The following is a 21,613-nucleotide window of genomic DNA, read 5'->3' on the forward strand; positions in this document are numbered from 1 at the left end:
GAAGTATTCTATTTCCAGCTCTGAACTATGAAAAACTTTCAGGAAAGGGGCATGTTTATTCATCATTGAAGTTTTTCACATAATGGTTGCTCAACAAATACAGATAAGTATATTGTTGAATCCTTTGCACACAAACTTTAATTAAAATATATTATAAGAAAGAGACAGCAATGAATTTGCAGAAGTGTGATTTTTTTCATTTAATCAGCAATTTCATGAAATTAGTTTTTTAAATGACTTTCAGGAGCATAGAAAATAATTAAAATGGAGTAAATAAATTAGCAAGTTCTTGGTTTTGAATATTTATAACCTTTGTTTTTAATAGAATTTATTTAATTTTAAATTTATTTTTATCATTAATTTTAATAGTGGGTATATTTAACAATGGATTGCAAGATTCCAGAAAGTTTAACAGTGGACTTTTGCTAACCAGCACAAGTCATCTCCAGCGCAATAATGGATCCGGGGTACCTTTCTCATGTCTGGATCTCAGTTTCCCTATAAAATAACAGTATGAGACCAGATAGACTCTACAGGCACAGCTTTGACATTCGATGAGGTCCTCAAAAGTTTAGACTCACGTATGATCCAGTCCTTCCATTTGATCAGCGAGCAGCAGTATGATCACAATTGGTGAGGCGACTTCTCCAGGTCTGTTCTCTGGGAGATTCCTGATGCCACATTCCTTCTCTGTCAGAACAACTGAGACCCAGTCAAGGGAAGGTGAGGTGGGGATGGGGAGCTTTGAGTCAGGAAATCGAGCATTGGCGAATGAGCCTCTGTTTCTGCTAAATGCTGTTTAATTTAGGTGAGGTAGGCAGTGTTTTTACAAAATCAAGTATGCTCCAGTTTTATTGCATTCAGTTTGGATTTTCTAAATGGGAGTAAGAAGGCTTTAAATGTCTAGAAAATGTTAAATATGGGAATTGCTAAACGATGTCAAGGTTTAGGAAATTCATAATATAAATTAGTATCTGATGTACAAATGTATCCCTACTGACCTCTGGATAAAGTCCCAAGTTTGAGTACAGCAGAGCTGGGGTTCTGTTTTGGATTTCAGCTTCCTCATCTGTTAAATAGGATAAGCTGAGCTAGATGGTCTCTGAGGTCTTTTGATTCTAAAATCTGTGTATAAAGCTAAGATCATTTTAAATTCTGAGATTTTAGAGTTGTAACAGACTCAAGTGATAACTTTTGGGACAAGAACAGGAAAATCAGGAGGGTCTGCAGGTTGTTGGCAGAAAACCCTTTTTGTTTTAAGTCACTTCTACAAAGAGTAGTATTCTTTTTTTTTTTGCTTATTTAATATGAAGAGTATATGTTAGTTAATCCTGGAGAAATAAGCTAAAAAAAAAAAATGACTTCAAATTTCCTATCTTTGGAGGTGAGTGGTTTAACAAAATCATTTGAACAGAATTGTCCATGAATAAAGTGATACTGAGATTCACCCAAAGGCATAGACTTGGAAGGTAAATGGAATTTACCTCACTGTTCCTGGTCTTTGTGGCACCAACTGACCTCTTTTCTTCCCTTCTTTCTGTAATATTCATTCAGAAAACAGGGATCAATATTGAGATGCAAAACACAGACCTTGAAATCCTCTTAGACCATAGTAGTAGAAAGGATGAATGTCTGGATTCCAACAAGCATGGCTGTTTCTTTACCTTTAGTGAACACACTGAGGCACGAGGGACCATAGGATTTCATGGAACACAATTTGAAAAACACTGATCTATTCTAAACTCCACCCCATGTTTTCTAATAAAGCTCCCTTGAAAGTTGAGGCCCCAGGGGAGAAGTTGTCCAATTTAATATGGCAAGGCTGGGATAAAGGTAATCTAGAAAAAACTGAGAGAAAATACGGAGAGATATATCTGCTGATGATATATGTATCAGTCAAAGAACAAAGCCAGGGAGAATGGTTTAAACTGGAAAGAAATAAAGAATAATATAAGATTAATATGATTGCTTTACTTTTGTGTGACTCTTTTCCAACTTTAACATACCTCTCAGCAAGTCTCAATTCAGCAAGTATTTGCTGGATACAAATTATATAGCACCTGATCTGATAGGACCACATGAATTAACTACTAGACACTGCATAGAAAATGTGTAGCACATAATTTCGAGGGTGTCTCCCAACCACCCTATAAAGGGAACAAAGTTGTATAAACTGAGGTTCCAAGAGGATAAGGAACATACCTGTGGTTTCAGAGCATGTTAGTAGTAGAGTGAAGATTCAAACCTACATATGTCTTACTCCAAAATCTGTGTTCCTTCCACTTTAGCTGCAAGAAGATAAAACAACTACAGGGAATACAGAGATGACAGATATTTTCATTGCCCTCAAATCAAAATCCTGTACAGTAGATTAATTGTTACACAAGCAAATAGGATAAGCTGGCATTGACAATATGTAACAAAAGCCAAGAAAGTTCAAAGGAGAAAGTTTGTACTTCAAGTAAGGGAGGAAATATTTGTGTAGCCAAGAGAGTGTTGAAGACTTAGTAGGAGTTTGAAAAGCAGCAGACCAAAGATGAATATCCCTATGTTTGTTACATTCAAAGAAGCTGAAGCTCAAGAACTTTAGAGGCTTCTTGTCCAAGGCTTCATCTGGCTAGTGGTGACATCAGAAATTAAAGGTCTTTTAGGAATCAGAGAGGGGAGAGAGGAAACTGAAACAAAGGAATGGCAGAGTAAATGCAGGAGAGAAACTACAACTGCCAAGCAGAAATAAGTAAAAGAAGTAGAAATGAATGGTCTCTGTGGATCAAATGGTACTTTTATCTCTTCTGCTTTAGAGAAAGTGATAAAACAGCATCTTTCCTTTAGTCTGACCCACTTTCTTTTTGAATGAATCGCATACTTTTGGGTACTTAAGACCTATGGCACATTAACTATCAATCTCTTTAGAAACAATACCTCAATATCTGCCAACTTGAAAACTCTTTTTTTTTTGTATTTAATCTCATATGCCGAATATCATTACTGCTAAGAATCAAATTTGTGTTCCTTTGTTTATCTTCTAGTCTCACCTGGCTGTCAGGCTGCCAAATATAGTGTTTAAATCTTCAGATGTCAGGGATTTACTTATAGGTCCATGTACATCAAATGAGAGTTTATTTGGATTTTTGTTTGAATTATTTATGTATTTGTTTACATTCATTTCTGCTGCTGATTAATAGTTGCTTCTATTTTTATTCCCCCTTCCTTCTCCTTCAGTTTTACCAGTATAAGATTTTTAATGTAAATAAATCAAAACCAAAATTTCACCAGTGTGAGTAGTCTTCTAAATTCAATTCTAAATTAAATTCATCACATTTTACCTCCTGTCTACTCACTAGTTGTCCGTGAATAAATTAAGTCTGCCCCAAACCCTAAAAGGAAATAAAAGAAATTAACTTACCTTTTTAATTTAACAATGTTAGTATTTCATATGCTCTCCTAATTATAAATAAATTTTCTAGACGTCAGTTGCAATATACATGGTAAACTCTGATATCCCGTTCTTACACCAATCTGCACCAGTTTAACTTAATTCATTCTCTATATATCTTCTTTTGACATCATCTAGGCTTCTAGTTCCTTTGGTCTATTCCCTTCCATCAAAGAAAAGTTGTGATAGAAGACATGATCACCTTGCATTGGAAGTCTGTTTGATTTTATGACAAAGTGGATCCATGCACTGCTTGGAGAAACACCAATTTTGTAACTTGTAAAAATCTGCTATAAAATATACCTGCATGATTTTAAAGATTCAATTGACTTTTTTTTTTTTTTTTGGCTAGAGTATACTTTGATTTGAATATTCAGTACCATAATACAGAAACTATAATCCTAGTTTCATTTTTGTACTTGCAAGGTTTGTAGAATCGCCGGCTCATTTTTCTTGGAAAGAAAGTTACTACCGATCCACCATGTCCCAGAGCACACAGACAAGTGAATTCCTCAGTCCAGAGGTTTTTCAGCATATTTGGGATTTTTTGGAACAGTAAGTATCAAAAACAAACAAACAAACAAACAAAAAACTACACACAAGAAACATTGTACTCAAACTATTATAAATAGGTAAATTTGGATGGTTAAAATATCTCTTACCAGGATGTTTCTAGAATCAATAAAAATCAGTTACTGTCTTTGGGAAAATTTACTCCCTCTGATAGTCTCTGTGGTCACAATTCAATGGAGATTTATTCAGTTTCCAATACCACAAGATTATAATTTTTCCAAGGTGCCAAATTCTCCTGCCCAACCCAAAACAGCTGCCACAATGACTCTTGATACTCAAAAATCCATTTTGTTGGCTTAAAGACTCTTATTCACTGTTGCAGTGCAAATGCCTCTGGGGATAGGTAAAACAATAAGTATTGTTCAACAATTATACCTTGCTATGATAAGGATTATTTTCTCCTTTCCCAAGAGCAGGATTAGATAAATGAATAAATTAAGGAGAAGGTGAAGAGACTAGCAAAGCACTGGGGACCTATAGGATATAAAATAGTCTATCCCTGATATATGCATTATATTCTACATACCACCCAGCAATTCTTTGCTGAAAACAGGCACATGATTCACATTTACAAATAGGGCTCAGGTTTAATTTACCTGAGATTACACATTGAGTGATTCAATCAGGATCAAATCCAGGGTTTGTGAATCCTAGCAACCTGCCTTCTTAATTTAAAAGCAGAGAAAGCTCACTGTTAACAAATAGGTAGGTGTGTTGTCAAAGTTTTCTATGCCTAACACTTTTTTTTTTCCTTTATATTAGACCTATATGTTCAGTTCAGCCCATTGATTTGAACTTTGTGGATCAACCATCAGAAAATGGTGCGACGAACAAGATTGAGATCAGCATGGACTGTATCCGCATGCAGGACTCGGACCTGAGTGATCCCATGTGGGTGAGTGGCATGAGCCATGGTGTTCACATCTCTGCCAAACTGCTCTTTGTAGTTGCACAGAAAAAGGCAACTGGCTCAGAAAGGGCAGAGTCCTTGAAGAGAAACGTGGTTAACAGTGAGATTGAGAAGAGTTCACGAATTCTAGGTCTGCCTCAGTTCTCCATAATGTATGTTTCCATTGTGTGGGGAAGGGGTGTGACAATGACTCCTTACCTGAATTGTGCCTCAGATGAACTCTTAGAGAGGATGATACCTGCCCATGGGTTTTCCAGCAAGCTAGGACAAAGACAGAACCAGAATTCACATCTGAATTCTATTCCAAAGCACTTTTTACTATGGCAAACTTACCTCTTTTTGGAACTATTCTTTAGTGAAGTAGGAGAAAGTAAATTCTATTTGCTACACAAAGGTTTATGTACCTTGTAGTAAAAAGTAAGAGGAAAGGTACGTGCAGAGTAGGCTTTTCTTCTCACTCATAATCCTAAGCCTCTGTTTCTTAGCTATAGTGAGAATGTTTGAGTCACACAACTTCTAGGCAAACTCTGAAAGCTAATTTCCTGTGTCACCTTGCCTAGGTTATAGTGTCCAATTGTTTGGTCAAGCATGCACTGGCGTGATTGTTACTATGAGGGCATTTCATGGATTTAAACCATTAGCTAATTGATTGCATCTGTGGCTGATTACATCTTCAATCAACAAAAGAAATAGCCTTTTTAATCAGTTAAAGACAAAAAAGGTCAAAATGAGTATTTCTAGCAGTTAGAAATTTCTATCTCTCCTTCAGCCAGAACTTCATCAGCTTTCTTAACTATTGGCTTTCTCTATGGAATTCAGACTTGCCAATTCACATAGATGCATGAGCCAATTCCAATAATAAACCTATAATATGTGTATACATGCACACACACTTACACACACACTAAGGTTCTTTTTGCTTTGGAGAACACTGACTAACACAGATTTTGTTACCAAGAGTAGGGTTTATCCCCATGTGAATGCTCACATGAGAGTGACCTCAGTAGAGGAGAATTTTAATAATCAAGTGGATAGAATGACGCATTCTGTGAATACCAGACAACCTCTTCCCCCAGCCTCTCCAATCATTGCACAATTGTATGGTGATGGCTGCTGCTGAGCGCCCAATATGCCAGCAGCAGAAACCAAAGCTCAGTCCTGAGTTGGAACCATTCTCCAAGGTAAATCACCCTGTGATCACTTGGTGGCTGCTTGATTACATTGGACCATTTGCATCATGAAAGGGATCCATTTCAAAGCAAATGAAGTGTGTGAATGGGCACATGCCCATGGAATTCACTAGTGTTATCATGTTCCTCATCATTCTGAAGCAGCTGAATTGAGGGAGCAGTGGAATCGCCTTCTGAAGACACAATTATGGCACCAAAGGCATGGCAATACCTCGCAGGTCTGGGGCAACATTCTCCAGAAGGCTGTGTGTGCTTTAAATCATCATCTACTCTTTTGTGCTATTTCTCCCAAATCCAGGATTCACAGGTCCAGGAATCAAAGGGTAAATTTGGTAATGGCACTACTTACTATTACCCCTGGTGATTTACTAGGGGAAAAAAAAATGCTTCGTGTTCCTGCAGCCTTAAGCTCTGCTGCTGTACAGTTCTTCATTCTTAAAGGAGGAATGCTTCTTACCAGGAGACACAATGATTCCACTGAGCTAGACATTAAGATTGCCACTTGGCCACTTTGGCCTCCTTATGCCTCTGTATCGACAAGCAAAGAAGGGAATTATTATACTGGCTACGATGATAGATTTTAATTATCAAGGGGAAATAGGGTCACTGCTATACAATGGAGGTAAAGAAGAGTTTACCTGTAATACAGGAGATCCCTTAGGGTGTATTTCAGTACCAACATGCCCTATGATTAAAGTCAATGGAGAACTGCAACAACCCAAAACAGCCAGGACTATAATGCCCCAAATCCCTTAGGGAATGAAGATTCAGGTGACCCCAGCAAGCAAAGACCCAAGACCAGCTGAGATACTTGCTGAGGGTAAAGGGAATATAGAATGGGTAGTAGACAAATATAGCTCTAAATATGAGCTATGGTCACATGGCCAGTTAAAGAAACAAGTATATAGTGGTTATGAGTATTTTTCTTGTTTTATCATATGTGTGTATATATATACATAAAACAAATGTCTTTGTTTTCTTCCCTATCTCATCCCCTTATCATATAACATAAGTTTTATTAACCTTATTTCATAGTATTTAAGTTACAGAATATCAAGTTTAAGAATGAATATTACCCAAGGAGTTGCATCTTCTTCTAGGGAAAGAGTCAGTGCATTTCCAGTTTATACAGTACAATTGAATTATTGTTTTTGTTTAGAGGTTAAGTGTGATTTAAGGAAATGTGCCAAGATGAAAAGGGGAAGACTGTGATGTTTAAATTCATTTGTCACCTTGACTAGGATATGGCGTCCAGTTGTTTGGTCAAGGAAGCCATTGGCCTGATTATTACTGTGAGGGTATTTTATGGAATTAAACCATTAGTGAGCGATTGTATCTATGTAGATTACATCTACAATCAGCAAAGATGTTTGCCTTCAGCAATGAGAGAAATCTCATCTAATCAATTGAAGGTCTTAAAGGGAGAGCTGATGATTTCAGTAGCCAGAAGGAAGAATTTCTATCTCTACTTCAGCCAGCTAGCTTCTCCTGGGGAATTCACTGAAACCTTTATTGAAATTCCTAACCTGCATGCTGCCCTATGGATTCCAGATTTGCCAATCTATACGGTCGCGTGAAATAAATCTCATAATATTTACAGATAGTTATGTGTATGTGTATGTGTTTGTATCCCCATCCTTTTGGTTCTGTTTCTCTGGAGAATTCTGACTATTGCACAAGCTAAGGAGTTTAGTGGGTTAATGATGATGAAACGTTTTTTCTCTGAGATTTTTTATGAAATCCCCTGTATTGGTCCCATCAATAGTAGTAGTGTTTTGCTTTGTTTAATAATTTATTCACCTCCCATATCCTGATATATTTTATATAAAAATCCTTTCTAGAAAAATAGAATTTTTAAAAAACAACTATAAAAGGGGATGACGTGAAATGAATGAGGGAGTGAAGAAAGGCAAGATAATGTATTAGAGTGATTGCTTTTGCAACAGTTCTCTGTACAACTAAGGATGCACTGCCTGAAGATATTTAAATCATTATTTTCAAGAAATTATGTTTAAGATAATTATCCATTTGTGTTTAACATTTGTTTCTGAACATCAGGTATTAATACATACATTGATATTGATTCTTTGAAATAGATTTTTAATAACGTCCACAAGAGAAGTGAGTGGAATGGAAATGGGGGTATTCACTTTGAGACTGTCCCAAATTTTCCTGTTAGGAATCTGAATTACAAAAGTTAGAAACTTTATCTTTTCTTAGGCATCAATAGCCGATGATGATTAGCCCATTTGATATTTTATTTTTTCAATTACTTTGTGAAGCAGACATTATTATCCTTATTTTATAAATTAGCAAGTCAAGCAAAAGGATTAAATGAGGTAAAACAGCTTTTTTAGGTTCACATGCGCAGTTAGCAGCATATGAATATTCAACCCATATCACTGGAGTCAGTATTTTCTTTTCCTATTCTTCCTCCAAAGTATTCGTATTTAAAAAGAAATTGAGCTCTATTTCTCCCTGAGTACCCATCTGTCTGTGTGAACTTTGAGAATTCCTTTGTGGGGAAACCCCCTACTCCCTGCATGGGATTATCATCTTTGGAGAAGGCACATGACACCATTTGCTAATAAGAATAATAAAACTGGGTTCTACCATCACTTATTAGTACCCTGAGTTTGAATTTGTTTACTAGGCTAAACAGGATAATAAGAAAAATCAGGAAATAAGGCCTAGAATAGAAAATAGTATGAGAGGAGTAAGAGATTGAGGTGATTCAGAAAGATCCAGAAAACGAAATGGTCTTTACCAATGGGGGAAACAAAAGAGGACACTTTGGGACAACTGTATTGAAAGAAATGGAAGGGTTGAGTAAGGATGAACTTGATTGAATAAGCAAACTCGCTTATTTGTGGCTGCCCTATTTTTTCCTCCAAAGAACTGAGACCTTCTTAATAAATTCTAGCTCTATAACGATTTCTGGTTCTTTCCTTATCTTTGGACTACTCCAGCTTCCTCATGTATGTCCACATAGCTACCATAGCTTCATAGATGGGGCTATATAAGAACTGTAGCCCTCTGCAGCAAGAGCGGCAAAATGATGGGCTTGTTCAGGATGTTAATAATAAGTGTGTTCTACTTTGGAAAACAAGAACCAGACTTCTCTTAGTTTCCTAGTCTTCTAAACTGACTGTTGCTGTATTTAGTATGAGACTCCTTTCTTTCATTACTTTGGCATCATATATTTTCACTTTTCTGTGTATAGGTTGATAGCTAAATGGTTTCAAACCTCCACACATAAATTACTTTCCTCTTGCATTTAATATCAAAAACAATGTTGGGATCTCAGCCAAACATTCTCTTACTTTGCAAGAAATATGAATCTGTGGACATGGTAAGACATGTCAAATTATTAAGGAAGGAAATCTTGAAATTGAGAAAGTCATCTCATTTTTATTGACTTTGCTACAATCTTCACCTTAATAACTAGTTGTGAAATGGAATTAAAATGTTTCGCTCTGAATCTTTACAAAGGAAATTTGAATCGTAGAGAACGTGTGTGTCTTGTCCATTAGAATGATTTTAGTGTCACTGAAGAATGAACTCTGTTGGGTTAGTAAGTGAAGGTAGACGGGGTTTCTCAAATAGACCTCATATTTTAATGTATGTTTCCAACCTGTTATTATCTTGTTGGTTCTTGACGCTGTATCTAATATGTTACTTCGTATCTCAGATTTGCATTATTTATAAACTGTCTAAGCATGCCTGCCATATCTTCAAGAGGTAGATAATGATGTTAACACTTAAATGTTCCTCAGGAATGATTGATGGTAGCTACATAATCCTTATTTTTGCATTTATTTATTCTTTGTGCTCTGAGGGAAACTCTTCTAAGCTAAATTGAGTTTTACTAAGGAGTTTAGTAATAACTACCTAAAACCACCTGGTTTTTTTTTTTACTTCTATTTCAGTGTCCCGGTTATACACAAAATAACTTCAACTCTACATATCAAAAAAGCATTATCTTGGTTGTGTACTTGTAACTGGAAAGGTTTGTGCACCTAGCGTAATGCCCTAAATCTTATAAAATCTAGAATTCATATAAAATTTAAAATAAAGTATACTAAGTCTAACAAAGTACATTTGTTTAGTACCTACTATATTCTCTATCTTCGATGACACAGAGGAAGAGATCATGGAATCTTCCCTTGAGAAGTCCATGATATTGCAGAAAAGATAAGTGTGTACAAAATCCCCTATAACAGGTACTCGGCTGTATGTATTTTATTTTTTTAAAGGCCCATAAAGAGGAATGACTTATGTCTGAGAAAGACAAGTCATACATTACAGAGAAGCTGGTTTTTATTTAGGCCTTGAAATATGAGTGGAGCTGATCAAATTATTAGGAGCAAAGAGGAGGGCAAGTTTGGGTAACTTGTTAAAATAATTTTTTAAAAATGTGAAAATCAGAAATTCTAAAAGGTAAGACTGAAAAAACCTTACTAAAGAGAAATTTACGGCGAGAAAATAGACAACAGAAACTTAAAATTATAGCATATGGCAAAGGTTTAATAACCCTAATATATTAATTACTTGCAAGTCAACAGGAGTAATAGAACAATACCAACATTGACAAAAAGGACCGGTAAAACACACATGCTAAAATAACATTTTTAACAGGCATAAAACGTTCGATCTGTTTTAAAAAAGAAGTCTGAACTAAAGTCGAGATTATCACCTATCGATAGCAAAGATTTGAATGACTCAATAATCAAAGCGGGTGAGGCGGCGGGGAAGCAGGCAATCGTAATCACTCTTGGTAGGAATGCAAATTGATACAATATATTTGGAGGACAACGTATCTCCTCTCATTTATTTTAAAAGCGCTTGCCCAACTCCAGCGGAGCGCGGTGAAAGGTGGAGCGAGGCCTGCGTCTTCCGGGCCCTCGGGCCCCTCCGGCCCCCCGTGGGGGCGGATACGCTGGGGTCAGGGGTGTCCCGTGGTCTCGGCCCGGTGTCCTGCCTGCGACTGCGCAGTGGCCGGGTCCATCCCTGAGGCTACTGCGGACTTGTGCTTCTCCTGCACCATGAAGTCCTGCGGTCAGCAGCGGCGGTGGCGGCGGCTTCACCGGACCGGGACCCCACCAGCTGCCGGGTCTCCCCGCCCAAACCTGGGCGCAGCGGGGAGAGGAAGGCAACCTCCCAGACACCCCAGAGGGCCGTTTGGGAACCCGAGGGCCCGGAAGATGGGTCGACGTGGACTCAAGCTCGGCGTCTCTGCAGGCCGTGGAGCCATGCAGATGCGGAAGCGGGGTGACAGCCCCGTCCCAAATCAGCAAGACGTCCCCTCGCCCCAGCCAGGAGAGCCCACGGCTGACAGGGCCTGGAAGGTGAGCGGAACCTGGACCGCGCTGGGTGGACGGTTAGCGGGCCACGTGCGCTTAGTCTTCTCCCAGCCCTTGCTTGACATTGGAAAAGAGAAATCGTGGACTGCCATGCCACATTGGTGCAGTAAGACGTGCTCATCAGCCTTTAGGAAGATTTACTGGCGGTTGTTAGAAGACCTCTGTATAATATGAAAAAAATTGCTCTCAATTCCCCCCCCCAACCTTTTAAAGGAGAATGTTTGCCACATCTAGGCTTTCTAGACGTAAAGAGGTTGCTGACTAAGACAAAGGGGCGTTAGAAAATCACGCAAGTTGTAATGCCCATTTGTTAGAAAAAAAAAAGTCGTCAGGAAATGACTTAGAAATGGAATTTAGATTGTCTCTGGGAGTGACACTGAGAATGACACACATCCACTTATTCTGTGGGCTGGAGGTTGTGGAGTAGAAGGCTAAGAAGAGGAAGAGAAGGTTCTGTGCCAGAGAGTCATATTCAGAAGTTATTTTAATGGTCTAACTATTGTTCGGTGTGTACATTTTATTCCTCGCTACTCTCTATATAGTTGGCAATGCCAAGTACTCTTTGAAATATCTCATTTTCCTAGATGTTCTTAAGTGCCTGGCATGTGTTAAAAGTAGAGATAGTAAAAAGCCACGTTTTGTAATTATCTTGTTAAAATTCATAAGAAATATTATAAGGTTTTTTGGAATGGCCAGACCAGCTCTCTGAGTAGTGTGTATTTTGTGTACTGGTTTGCGGGGTGGGGGGAATGAGAAGGAAGTGTAAAGGACTGTGTGCCAGTGTGTTTATAATGAGGCGAGATTAACCATCGTCCCGAAGTTTGTGTATTTGGTTTTACTTTGCTGTGTCTATAGTATATGAACATGTCCTAATTTACATCTAGTGTTATAGATGTGAAAATGGTTGCTGGTGTTTGCCAAAAAGAATTAGGAAACTAGTGTGTCTTGTATAGGTTGTGTTACAATTCCTAGGAAAGATTGTCTTCTGAAATTTTGAGCCTTGTAGCCCCCTAGGTTGGTGGAAGAGGGATAAAAGGGAAGGGTTCTGGGCTAGAATGTTCATATTTAGAAGTCACTTTCAGATTAACTGTTGTTACATGTATACAGTTTATTCAAGAGTGCTCTGTATATGGTGGACAAACTAAGTCCTCATTTGAAACATCTCATCATCTAGATGTTGAGAAGTGCCCGATATATGTTAAAAGTAGAACTTTGTAAATATCATTTTCCTCAAATTCATAGGAACTAGTGTCTTTTGGAAATAGGGTTGTTAAACCATCTTGTGAGCAGCAGACTACCATCAAGACACTCGTTCAGTGGTTTGGAAGAGGTGGGAAGGAAGCAGTTGCAAAAGTTGATATACTAATGTGTTCAGACAGAACTTTTTCTGTATGTTCTGTGCGTTTTGCTCGGCTGTGTATAGAGTGTATATAATGGACAAACGAGTCCTAGTGTTGGGACATCTGGTTTGTAGATGTTAAAGAGGTTGCCAGTGTATGACAGAGCAGAGTTAATAATGCTAGCGTGTTTTATATGCTTAGTGTTGAAGTTCATTGGAAAACTCATCTTCTGTAAGTGACTTTTGGGTATGAATTTGTTCAACCACCTCTAAGCATTACGCTTGCCTGGACTTGCCCACTGATCTGGTGGTGGAGAAAAGGAAGCGAAAAGGGAATTGTTTAAGGCCAAGATGGTCATGGTTAGGAGATACCTCAGATTACAGCCCTTGCTATGTGTGCATAGTATTTTTTTTAAAGCAATACTATGTAGGCAGTGAACAAATTATTTCTTCTTTGAAATAACTAGTCTTTCTAAATGTGTAGAAGTGCTTGACATGTTTAAAAATAGAGATAGTGGTGGGGAGGGGCAATGGTGGCTCAGTAGCAAAGTTATTGCCTGCCATGCCAGAGACCCAGGTTCATTTCCTGGTGCCTACCTATGTAATAAAAAAAAAGAAAGAAAAAATTTTTAAAATGGAGATAGCAGGATAACATTGTAAATAGCTTTTAAACATTGATGGGAAATACTGTCTTTCAGAATGAAGTTGTTAAGTCATCTCTGAACATTGTCCTCTTGTATTTATTTATTGATTTGAGGGAGGTATAGGAGGGAAGAAATGGCAAAAGGTGTTTTGCTAGTGTGTACTAAAAAATTTCTTATCATTCCTTGCCTATATGTTATGTGAATTCATTTAACTTTTCGGTACTACATATATTGTGTATATACTGAACAAATGAGTCCTAATTTTTTATCTAGTCTCTAGATATTAAAGAGGTTGCTAATGTATGACAAAAGTAGAGTTTGTAAACTAACACATTTTGCACTATTGTGTTAAAATTCACAGAAAGGCTGTTCTCTGAGAATGACTTTTGGAAACGAAATTGTAAAACCGTATCCGAGAGTCATGTGTGCCTGTAACTCATCCATTCGGTTCGAGGCGGAGAGAAGGAATTAGGAGAAATGAAGGGCTCTAGACAAGAATGTTTCCATTTAGAAGACACTTTCACATACAACCATGTTACATGTGTGTAGTTTAGTCAATGCTACTGTGTATATAGTGGGCAAATTTGAAACATCTAGTCTTTCTAAATGTTTAAAAGTGCACCAAGTATGTTAAAAGCAGAAGTGGTAAAATGGCATATTTTGTAGATGTTGTTTTGTTAAAATTCATGTGAAATATTTTTTGGAAATGGTCAGACCACCTCCAGAGCAGTACATATTGTTTGTGTTGTTTCGAGGAGGAGGAAAGAAGGAAGTGTTAAGTGCTCTATGCAAGTAAATTCAGAGTTAGGCAGGATAAATCATCGTCCTGTATGTTCTGTGCATTTTGTTTACTGTGCATTTTGCTTACTGTGTATATAGTGGGCAGATGAATCCTATTTTTTTTTAACCTTCAAGTCTTTCTATATGTTAGAGAAGTTGCCAGTACGTGAAAACTGAAGTAGCTAATAAATTAATACGCTTTGCGTTAAAATTTATAGGGAAGACTTTATTCTGAAAATGACAGAATTTTACTTGTGCAAGCAAAATTGCTCAAAAACCCTCTAAACATTGCAGATGCAACCAGTGGGTTGATAGAGATGACAAAGGGAAGGATTCTAGTCCAGAAAGTTCCTATTTAGAAGACACTTTCAGATTGTATTCTTTGTTACATGTGTATGGTTTATTCAGTGCTACCGTGTGTATCATGGATAAGTTTAACTCCTCCTTTGAAACATCTAGTCTTTCTAGATGCCTAGATATATACAACAAATGTTAAAAGTAGAGAGTGTAAAAGAATACTTGAAATATTTTTTTCTGTTAATATATAGGAATGGCATTATTAAACTGGATGCCTTGGAACAATATGCTGAGGGGGTGAGGAGCAGGAAGGAAGTGCAGAGGGAAGGGTTCTTTGCATGTGAGTTGTTAGACAAATTCAGATTGTTTGACCATTGTTCTATATAGGCATTTTAGTTATTGCTGTGTACTAAAGGACAAGTCCTAGTGTCCAAAACATATTAAAAATAGAGGTAGAACAATAGTCCCTATAGAAATGCCCTTGTGTTAGTTCATGGGAAGGAATGTCTTCTGGGAGGGAGCTTTGTTAATCCACCTCTTGGAGCTAGATGTATTTCTGTTCTTAGTCATTGGAGTAGTGAAAGAGGAAGGGAAAGGGAAGGGCTCTTTGCTAGGATCTCTATATCTAGAAGACAGGTTTAGATTATAACCCTAGTTCTATGTGCATTTTTTGTAAAATACCTGTGTTTATTGCAGATAAGAGTCCTGATTTCACAACAGCTAAGCTTTTTAGCTTTTTTTTGAAATGACAATGTATGATAAAAAGTAGAGCTAGGGAATTAATGGATTTATAAATATCTTTTTGTTAATAGAAAAGAAGCATCTTTGACATGGAATTGTTGAACCACCTCTGAGCAGTATGCATCAGAACTTGTTCATTCGGCAGGCTACACAGGGGCAGAAGAGAGTGCAGGGGGAGGGATGTATGCAGATGTGCTCATATTTCCATTTTAATGTAACCCTTGTATTTGCACATCTCTTGGCTGTACCATAGGAAAATGTTAAATAACTCAATGGAAACATACCTTGCTATTTCAATATAGATTTGACAATGAATTATCTTAGATACATTACTTTTTGTATTCTTGCTTTGTGTCTCATTTAAATTGAGCATTAAGGAATGCAGTAATTGTAATTCTGCCAATATCTAAAGAGGCCTGTTTCCATTTTTGCCTTCTATGAAATTTTTGCCCCCAGAAATACAGGAAGACATTTTGCCCCCTAATTGAGTTGGTGTCATGTATTTTTTTAATTAATTTTTTTATTTTTTTAATATACCAAAAAACACCAAACACAAACATTCATAACTTTTGATCGTTCCGTTCTACATATATAATCAGTAATTCACAATATCATCACATAGTTGCATATTCATCATCATGATCATTTCTTGGAACATTTGCAACTATTCAGAAAAAGAAATAAAAAGAAAACAGAAAAAAATTCATACATACCATACCCCTCACCCCACCCCTCACCGGTCACCAGCATTTCACTCTAAATTTATTTTAACATTTGTTCCCCCTATTATTCATCTTTATTCCATATATTTTACTAGTCTGTTGATAAGGTAGATAAAAGGAGCATCAGACACAAGGTTTTCACAATCACAGTCACATTGTGAAAGCTGTATCATTATACAATCATCTTCGAGAACCATGGCTACTGGAACACAGCTCCGCATTTTCAGGTAGTTCCTTGAGTTGGTGTCATGTATTCTTGGTTATCACAGTATTCATGGCTCTGGGACTTTGGGAAATATTCATGAAAAAGCATGATACATTCTCTATGATCTGAACCACATAAAAATGTATGCTCAATTGTGTATGTACACATAAAGGACCTAGAAGGATATGTCAAACCATAAACTGCTTGTGATTTTGGTTGACTTTTGTGTTCTTTGCTTCTTGTGTTTTCAGCTTTCTATTTGCACACTTAACTTAAAAAAAATGTTTTTCCCAAAAAAAAGCACTTGCTCTTTGTGCCATCAGTTCCATTGCTAGGAATTTATACCGTAAAACTGTTAAAAATAGGGCGGGCCATGGTGGCTCAGCAGGCAAGAATGCTTGCCTGCCATGCCACAGGACCCGGGTTCAATTCCCGTGCCTGCCCATGTAAAAAAAATAATAAAAAATAAACAAACAAAAAAACAAGGACACACACACACACACATGCATATATATGTGACATAGACTTTATTGCAGTATTGTTTGTAATAACTAAAATAATAGGATGACAGGTAAGACTGATGGATAGGAAGGAAACTATGATTTGAAGCAAATCAGAGTTAACCCCACCATTGAAAGATAGTATTGATAATTATGATGTGTGGCCATTTTCATTTTGGCAGTCCTGTGATTTAAGAGCCACAGAGTAATTTCTGTATTTTTGCTCTGCGTGAAGTGCCTTTTATATTCGTGAAAAACTGTGCAGAATTGATATAATTTCTTGTTAAATGTTTGTTAGAATTAGCCAGTGAATCTATTTGGAACTGGAGACGTCCTTTCAGGATTTCAATAATATAATCAATTTCTTTAATAGTTATAGGACTATTCATATTACCTATTCCATTTTAGGTGAATTTTGTCAGGTTGTCATTTTTTGAGGAATTGGTTCATTTCATCACAGTTGCTGAAATTACATGAAGAGAATTGTTTAGAATATTCCGTTATTGCCCTTTTGAAGAATGAGGCCTTGGTAATGATATCCCCTCTTTTGTTTCTGATATTGTTTTTAATTTGTGTCTTTTTTCTCAATCCACCTTCTTAGAGGTTTACCATTTTTATCAATATTTCAGAGATTGAGCTTTTGATTTCATTGTTTGTTTTTCTTTTACTGTTGTTTTTTTGTTGTTGTTATTGCTGTTTCATTACTTCTACTTATCTTTTTTTTAAATGTCCTTTCTTCTGCTTCTTCGATTTTATTTTGATCTCCTTTTTCTAGTTTCTTAAATTGGAAGCTTAGATTGAAATGAGACCTTTCTTCCTTTTTATCATTAACATTTATTGCTATAAATTTCCCACTAAACACTGCTTTAGTTGCACCCCATAAGTTTTGATATGTTGTAGTCTTATTTTCCTTCAGTTCAAAATGTTTTCTGAATTTGACACTTCTTCTTTGACCCTGGATTATATAGAAGTGCATTGTTTAATTTCCAAGTGTTTGGATATTTTATTTTCCCATTATTATTTTATAGTTTTACTTCTATATAGATAACATACTGTGTTTCATTTCAGATTTTCAGATTTGTTAAGATAGGGTTGTTTTATGACTCAGCATATGGCTTTTACCTGGTGAATTTCCCATGGGCACTTGAAAAGTCCATTTATTCTGCTTTTTTTGCATGGAATGTTCTCTAAGTTTCAATTATATCCAGTTAGTTGATGGCATTGTGCAGTTCTTCTATATCCCTGCTGGTTTTCTCTCTAGTAAATCTATAAATTATTGAGGGAGGAGTATTGTCGATTTTAGCTCTAATTATGGATGTGTCTCTTTCTCTTTTCAGATCTGCCAGCTTTTGCTTCATTTGTATTGAAGCTCTGTTGTTACATTTAAGATTGTTGCATTTTCTTGGTTAATTGACTCCTTATTGTATTTCTCCTTATCCTTTGTAATGTGCTTTTCTCTGAAGTCTTTGTTATTTTCATTAATATTAATATTGGCATAGCCAATCTAGCATTCATTTAATAAGTTTTTGTGTGGTAAGTTGTTTTTCTGTACTTTTACTTTTAAACTATATTGATACTGTAGTTGAAGTGAGTTTTTGTAGAAAGCATATATATATAGTTGGGTCTCATTTTTTTAAGTTTTGCTTTATTTTCATCCATTCTCACACCCTCTGTCATTGCTGTAGTTATGTCATTTGCATTTGGTATAATTGTTAGCATCATTAATTTTTTAAATGTTTTTATTGTTAAATATATACAAAGAAAAAGAAAAAAAAGCAGTGATTTTTAAAGTACACTTCAACAAGTAGATACAGAACAGATTTCAGATTTTGTTATGGTTTATCATTCCACTATTTCAGATTTTTCCTTCTAGTAGCTCCAAAATGCTGAAGGCTACAAGACATATATTTTTTTCTTTTTTATGAAAAATAACATACATGCAAAAGAGCAATACATTTCAAAGCATATTGCAACAATTAGTTGTAGAACAGGTTTCAGAGTTTGGTATGGGTTACAATTCCACCATTTTAGACTTTTACTTATAGCTGCACTAAGATACTGGGATTAAAAGTAGAAAATACTAATGATTCAGCAATCATACCTACTTATTAAACCCTACCTTCTCTGTATAACTGCACCATCACCTTCGATCTTTCTCCCACTTTTTTTTTTAACTTTTTTTTATTGCATAATATTACATATATACAAAGCTAAGAAAGAAAAAAGCTATAGTTTTCAAAACACTCTTCAATAAGTAGTTACAGGACAGATTCCAAAATTTGTCACGGGCTACCATACCATCCTGTCAGATTTTTCCTTCTAGCCACTCCGGAATATAGGAGGCTAGAAGGAATAAATATTTTCTTTTATCACCAGAATCAACTTTTTTTTCTTTTTTGTGAAAAATAACATATACAGAAAAAAGCAATAAATTTTAAAGCACAGCACAACAATTACATGGTATTTGTAATCAGACACTAAACAATTGTAAACAATCAGTTGTAGAACAGATTTCAGAGTTTGATTTGGGTTACAATTCCACAATTTTAGGTTTTTACTTGTAGCTGCTCTAAGATACTGGAGACTAAGATAAATATCAATTTAATGATTCAGCAATCATATTCGTTTGTTAAACCCTACCTTCTCTCCGTAACTCCACCATCACCTTTGATCTTTCTGTCCCTCTCTTTAGGGGTATTTGGGCTATGGCCATTCTAATTTTTTCGTGTTAGAAGGGACTGTCAATAGCATCATTAATTTTAAGTATATCATCTATTTGTTTTCTGGATATTTCCTCTGTTATATTCTATTTCCCCTTTTCTGTCTTCTTTTGGATTATTTCTATTCTATTTTAATTTTTCTATTTTGTTTATTCTCTATCTCTTTGTATAATTTATTAGTGATAGATCTTGGGATAACAATATTCATAACTTCCCAGTCTACTTGGAATCAAAATTTTACCACTTCAGATGGAATGTAGAAACCTTACCACAGGATGGGTTCTTTAGCCTTCTCCCTTTATGTTGTATTATGTCTAGGCACGTTAAAGATTCCATCAGTCAATATTATAATTTTTACTTTCAATTGTCAAACATGTTTTAAAGAACTTAGGAGAAGGATGATAGTCTAGAGATATGAATTAGATTTTCCTTTTATCCAAAGCTGTGATTCTGGTGTGACATTCTCAGGAAGAGTAGGGAATTCTATGTAACTTTTATTTAATCAGTATGATTTTTTTTCCGAAGGGAAATGAATGCCTGTATTTTCTAAACCGGACCCTAAGCCAAACCAAAGCTCTAACTTGCTGAATTCTTAACTGATCACAAGTTTCTAAGTATTCTTACTTTCTTTCCTCTCTCTTTCTCTTCCTTTTTCTCTTCATGCACACATGTTCACTCCCTTATAACCCAATTTGAATGACACCTACAGATATCTTATAACATTATGAAATTGCCTCATAACACTTTCTGACATGTCAATTGTTTGAAGTCTCCATTTGGTAAAATTCATTCTTAAAATATATATGGAACACATACTCTGTGAACAAGGTATTTTTAGTAGGCCATTCCAGTCAAGCTACAAAGGGCTGGTTAACATAACAGTACAAGTTACCCAGACACTCTAAAACCCCATCAATGCGTATCTCCTTCCGGCTCAGGAGGGCAGAAAATACGTGATTCCTGACGTTTCATACAAATAACTGCCCCTTCCTATATATCTTGGTATCTCAGGCTCCCAAGATAGCAAAACATCGCCTAACTGTACTTCTGACACCAATATCAAGATTTCACATCAAGGAGGCCATTTCCATTTTCCTTCCTTCTCTTCCTACATTGGCGTCCTTAGAGACTCACACCTACTCACCGTCACCCTCCTTTCGTTTTTCCTGTGCATACCTTTTCCTCTCCACGTTCCCTAGTTTCTCCCTTTTTTACTCCCCCTTTTCCTAAAACCCTGAAGGTTTCCTAAAACCCAGTAAAGGTAGTCTTGACCAAAGGGCTGTGCTTTAGTTTCGGGACAACCTTATATTTAATATGGAGGCTGTGCAATTTATTACTTTAGATTTCTAGCATGGTATTTGTAATCAGACCTGCTGGGGTTGGAATTCTGTCTTGACCGTATTTGCTGAGTCGTTTGTACAGAATCTGTATGAGCCTCTGTTGCCTCACTTGTATGGATGACTATAATATCTATCATCTACCTCAGAGAATAGTGATAGTTTCTTTCATTATCTCACTTGTTTTTATTCGAAGTTGCTGGCATATAAAATTTCAGTCAATAAATGGCCGCAATTGTTATTTTTATCAATCGTCTATGATGTTTCTCATAAAAACTCTTGTAGGTAGGTGAACATGTATTACTTTTTATAATTAAAATAAGTAAATAATTTGCTCTGACTCAAAGTAATATACACTAAATAAAGAGAACTAATAAGTATGAAAAGCATCTATAATCCTTACCTATTGACAACATTATAAACATTCTAGTCTTTTTCCTGTGTTTTCTCCAGAAGAAATAGAGCTTATAAAATATGGCTGTGATCATGGCATATATAAATTTTGTAATCTACTTCTTTTTCTTTGCATCATATGGTGGGCATTTTCTTTCTTTCATTTACAAATCTCCAAAACAACTTTAAAATATCATCTCATGGATGTGCCTTCATTTAATTAACCTTCCCCTACTCATAGATTTTTTTCTTAAAGGATATTTACATGCAGAATATTTTCTCATGTTAGATGCTTAGAAGTGTATTTACTGTATAAAATTGTATGAACATCAATGCTATTGATTCTTACTCACAATATTCTTTACAGGGGTAGTTTATAATCAGTATACATTCCCAGCAACTGTATAAGTGTCTACAAATTTAAGATCATTTTAGTTCAACAGTCTCTTTAAAAATGCAGAAA

At 36.1% G+C, this 21,613-nt stretch overlaps 1 protein-coding gene across 4 annotated transcripts in view; it reads left to right on the forward strand.

The window, feature by feature from the left end:
* Window positions 1-3,890: 3,890 nt before the first annotated feature.
* The window catches only part of TP63 (tumor protein p63), a 143,699-nt gene continuing 125,976 nt past the window's right edge, over window positions 3,891-21,613 (forward strand). For 2 of the 4 annotated variants that reach the window (XM_077117872.1, XM_077117873.1), the window contains exons 1-2: window positions 3,891-3,991; window positions 4,772-4,904. In XM_077117872.1, the coding sequence (XP_076973987.1) occupies window positions 3,918-3,991; window positions 4,772-4,904 (207 nt within the window). In that variant the 5' untranslated portion in view covers window positions 3,891-3,917. Of the gene's footprint in view, window positions 3,992-4,771; window positions 4,905-11,042; window positions 11,458-21,613 lie in introns of those variants that run through there. The other 2 variants (XM_077117868.1, XM_077117869.1) reach the window with 1 other exon arrangement.

The sequence above is a fragment of the Tamandua tetradactyla genome, chromosome 10, assembly GCF_023851605.1.
Source record: "Tamandua tetradactyla isolate mTamTet1 chromosome 10, mTamTet1.pri, whole genome shotgun sequence".
NCBI lineage: Eukaryota > Metazoa > Chordata > Mammalia > Pilosa > Myrmecophagidae > Tamandua > Tamandua tetradactyla.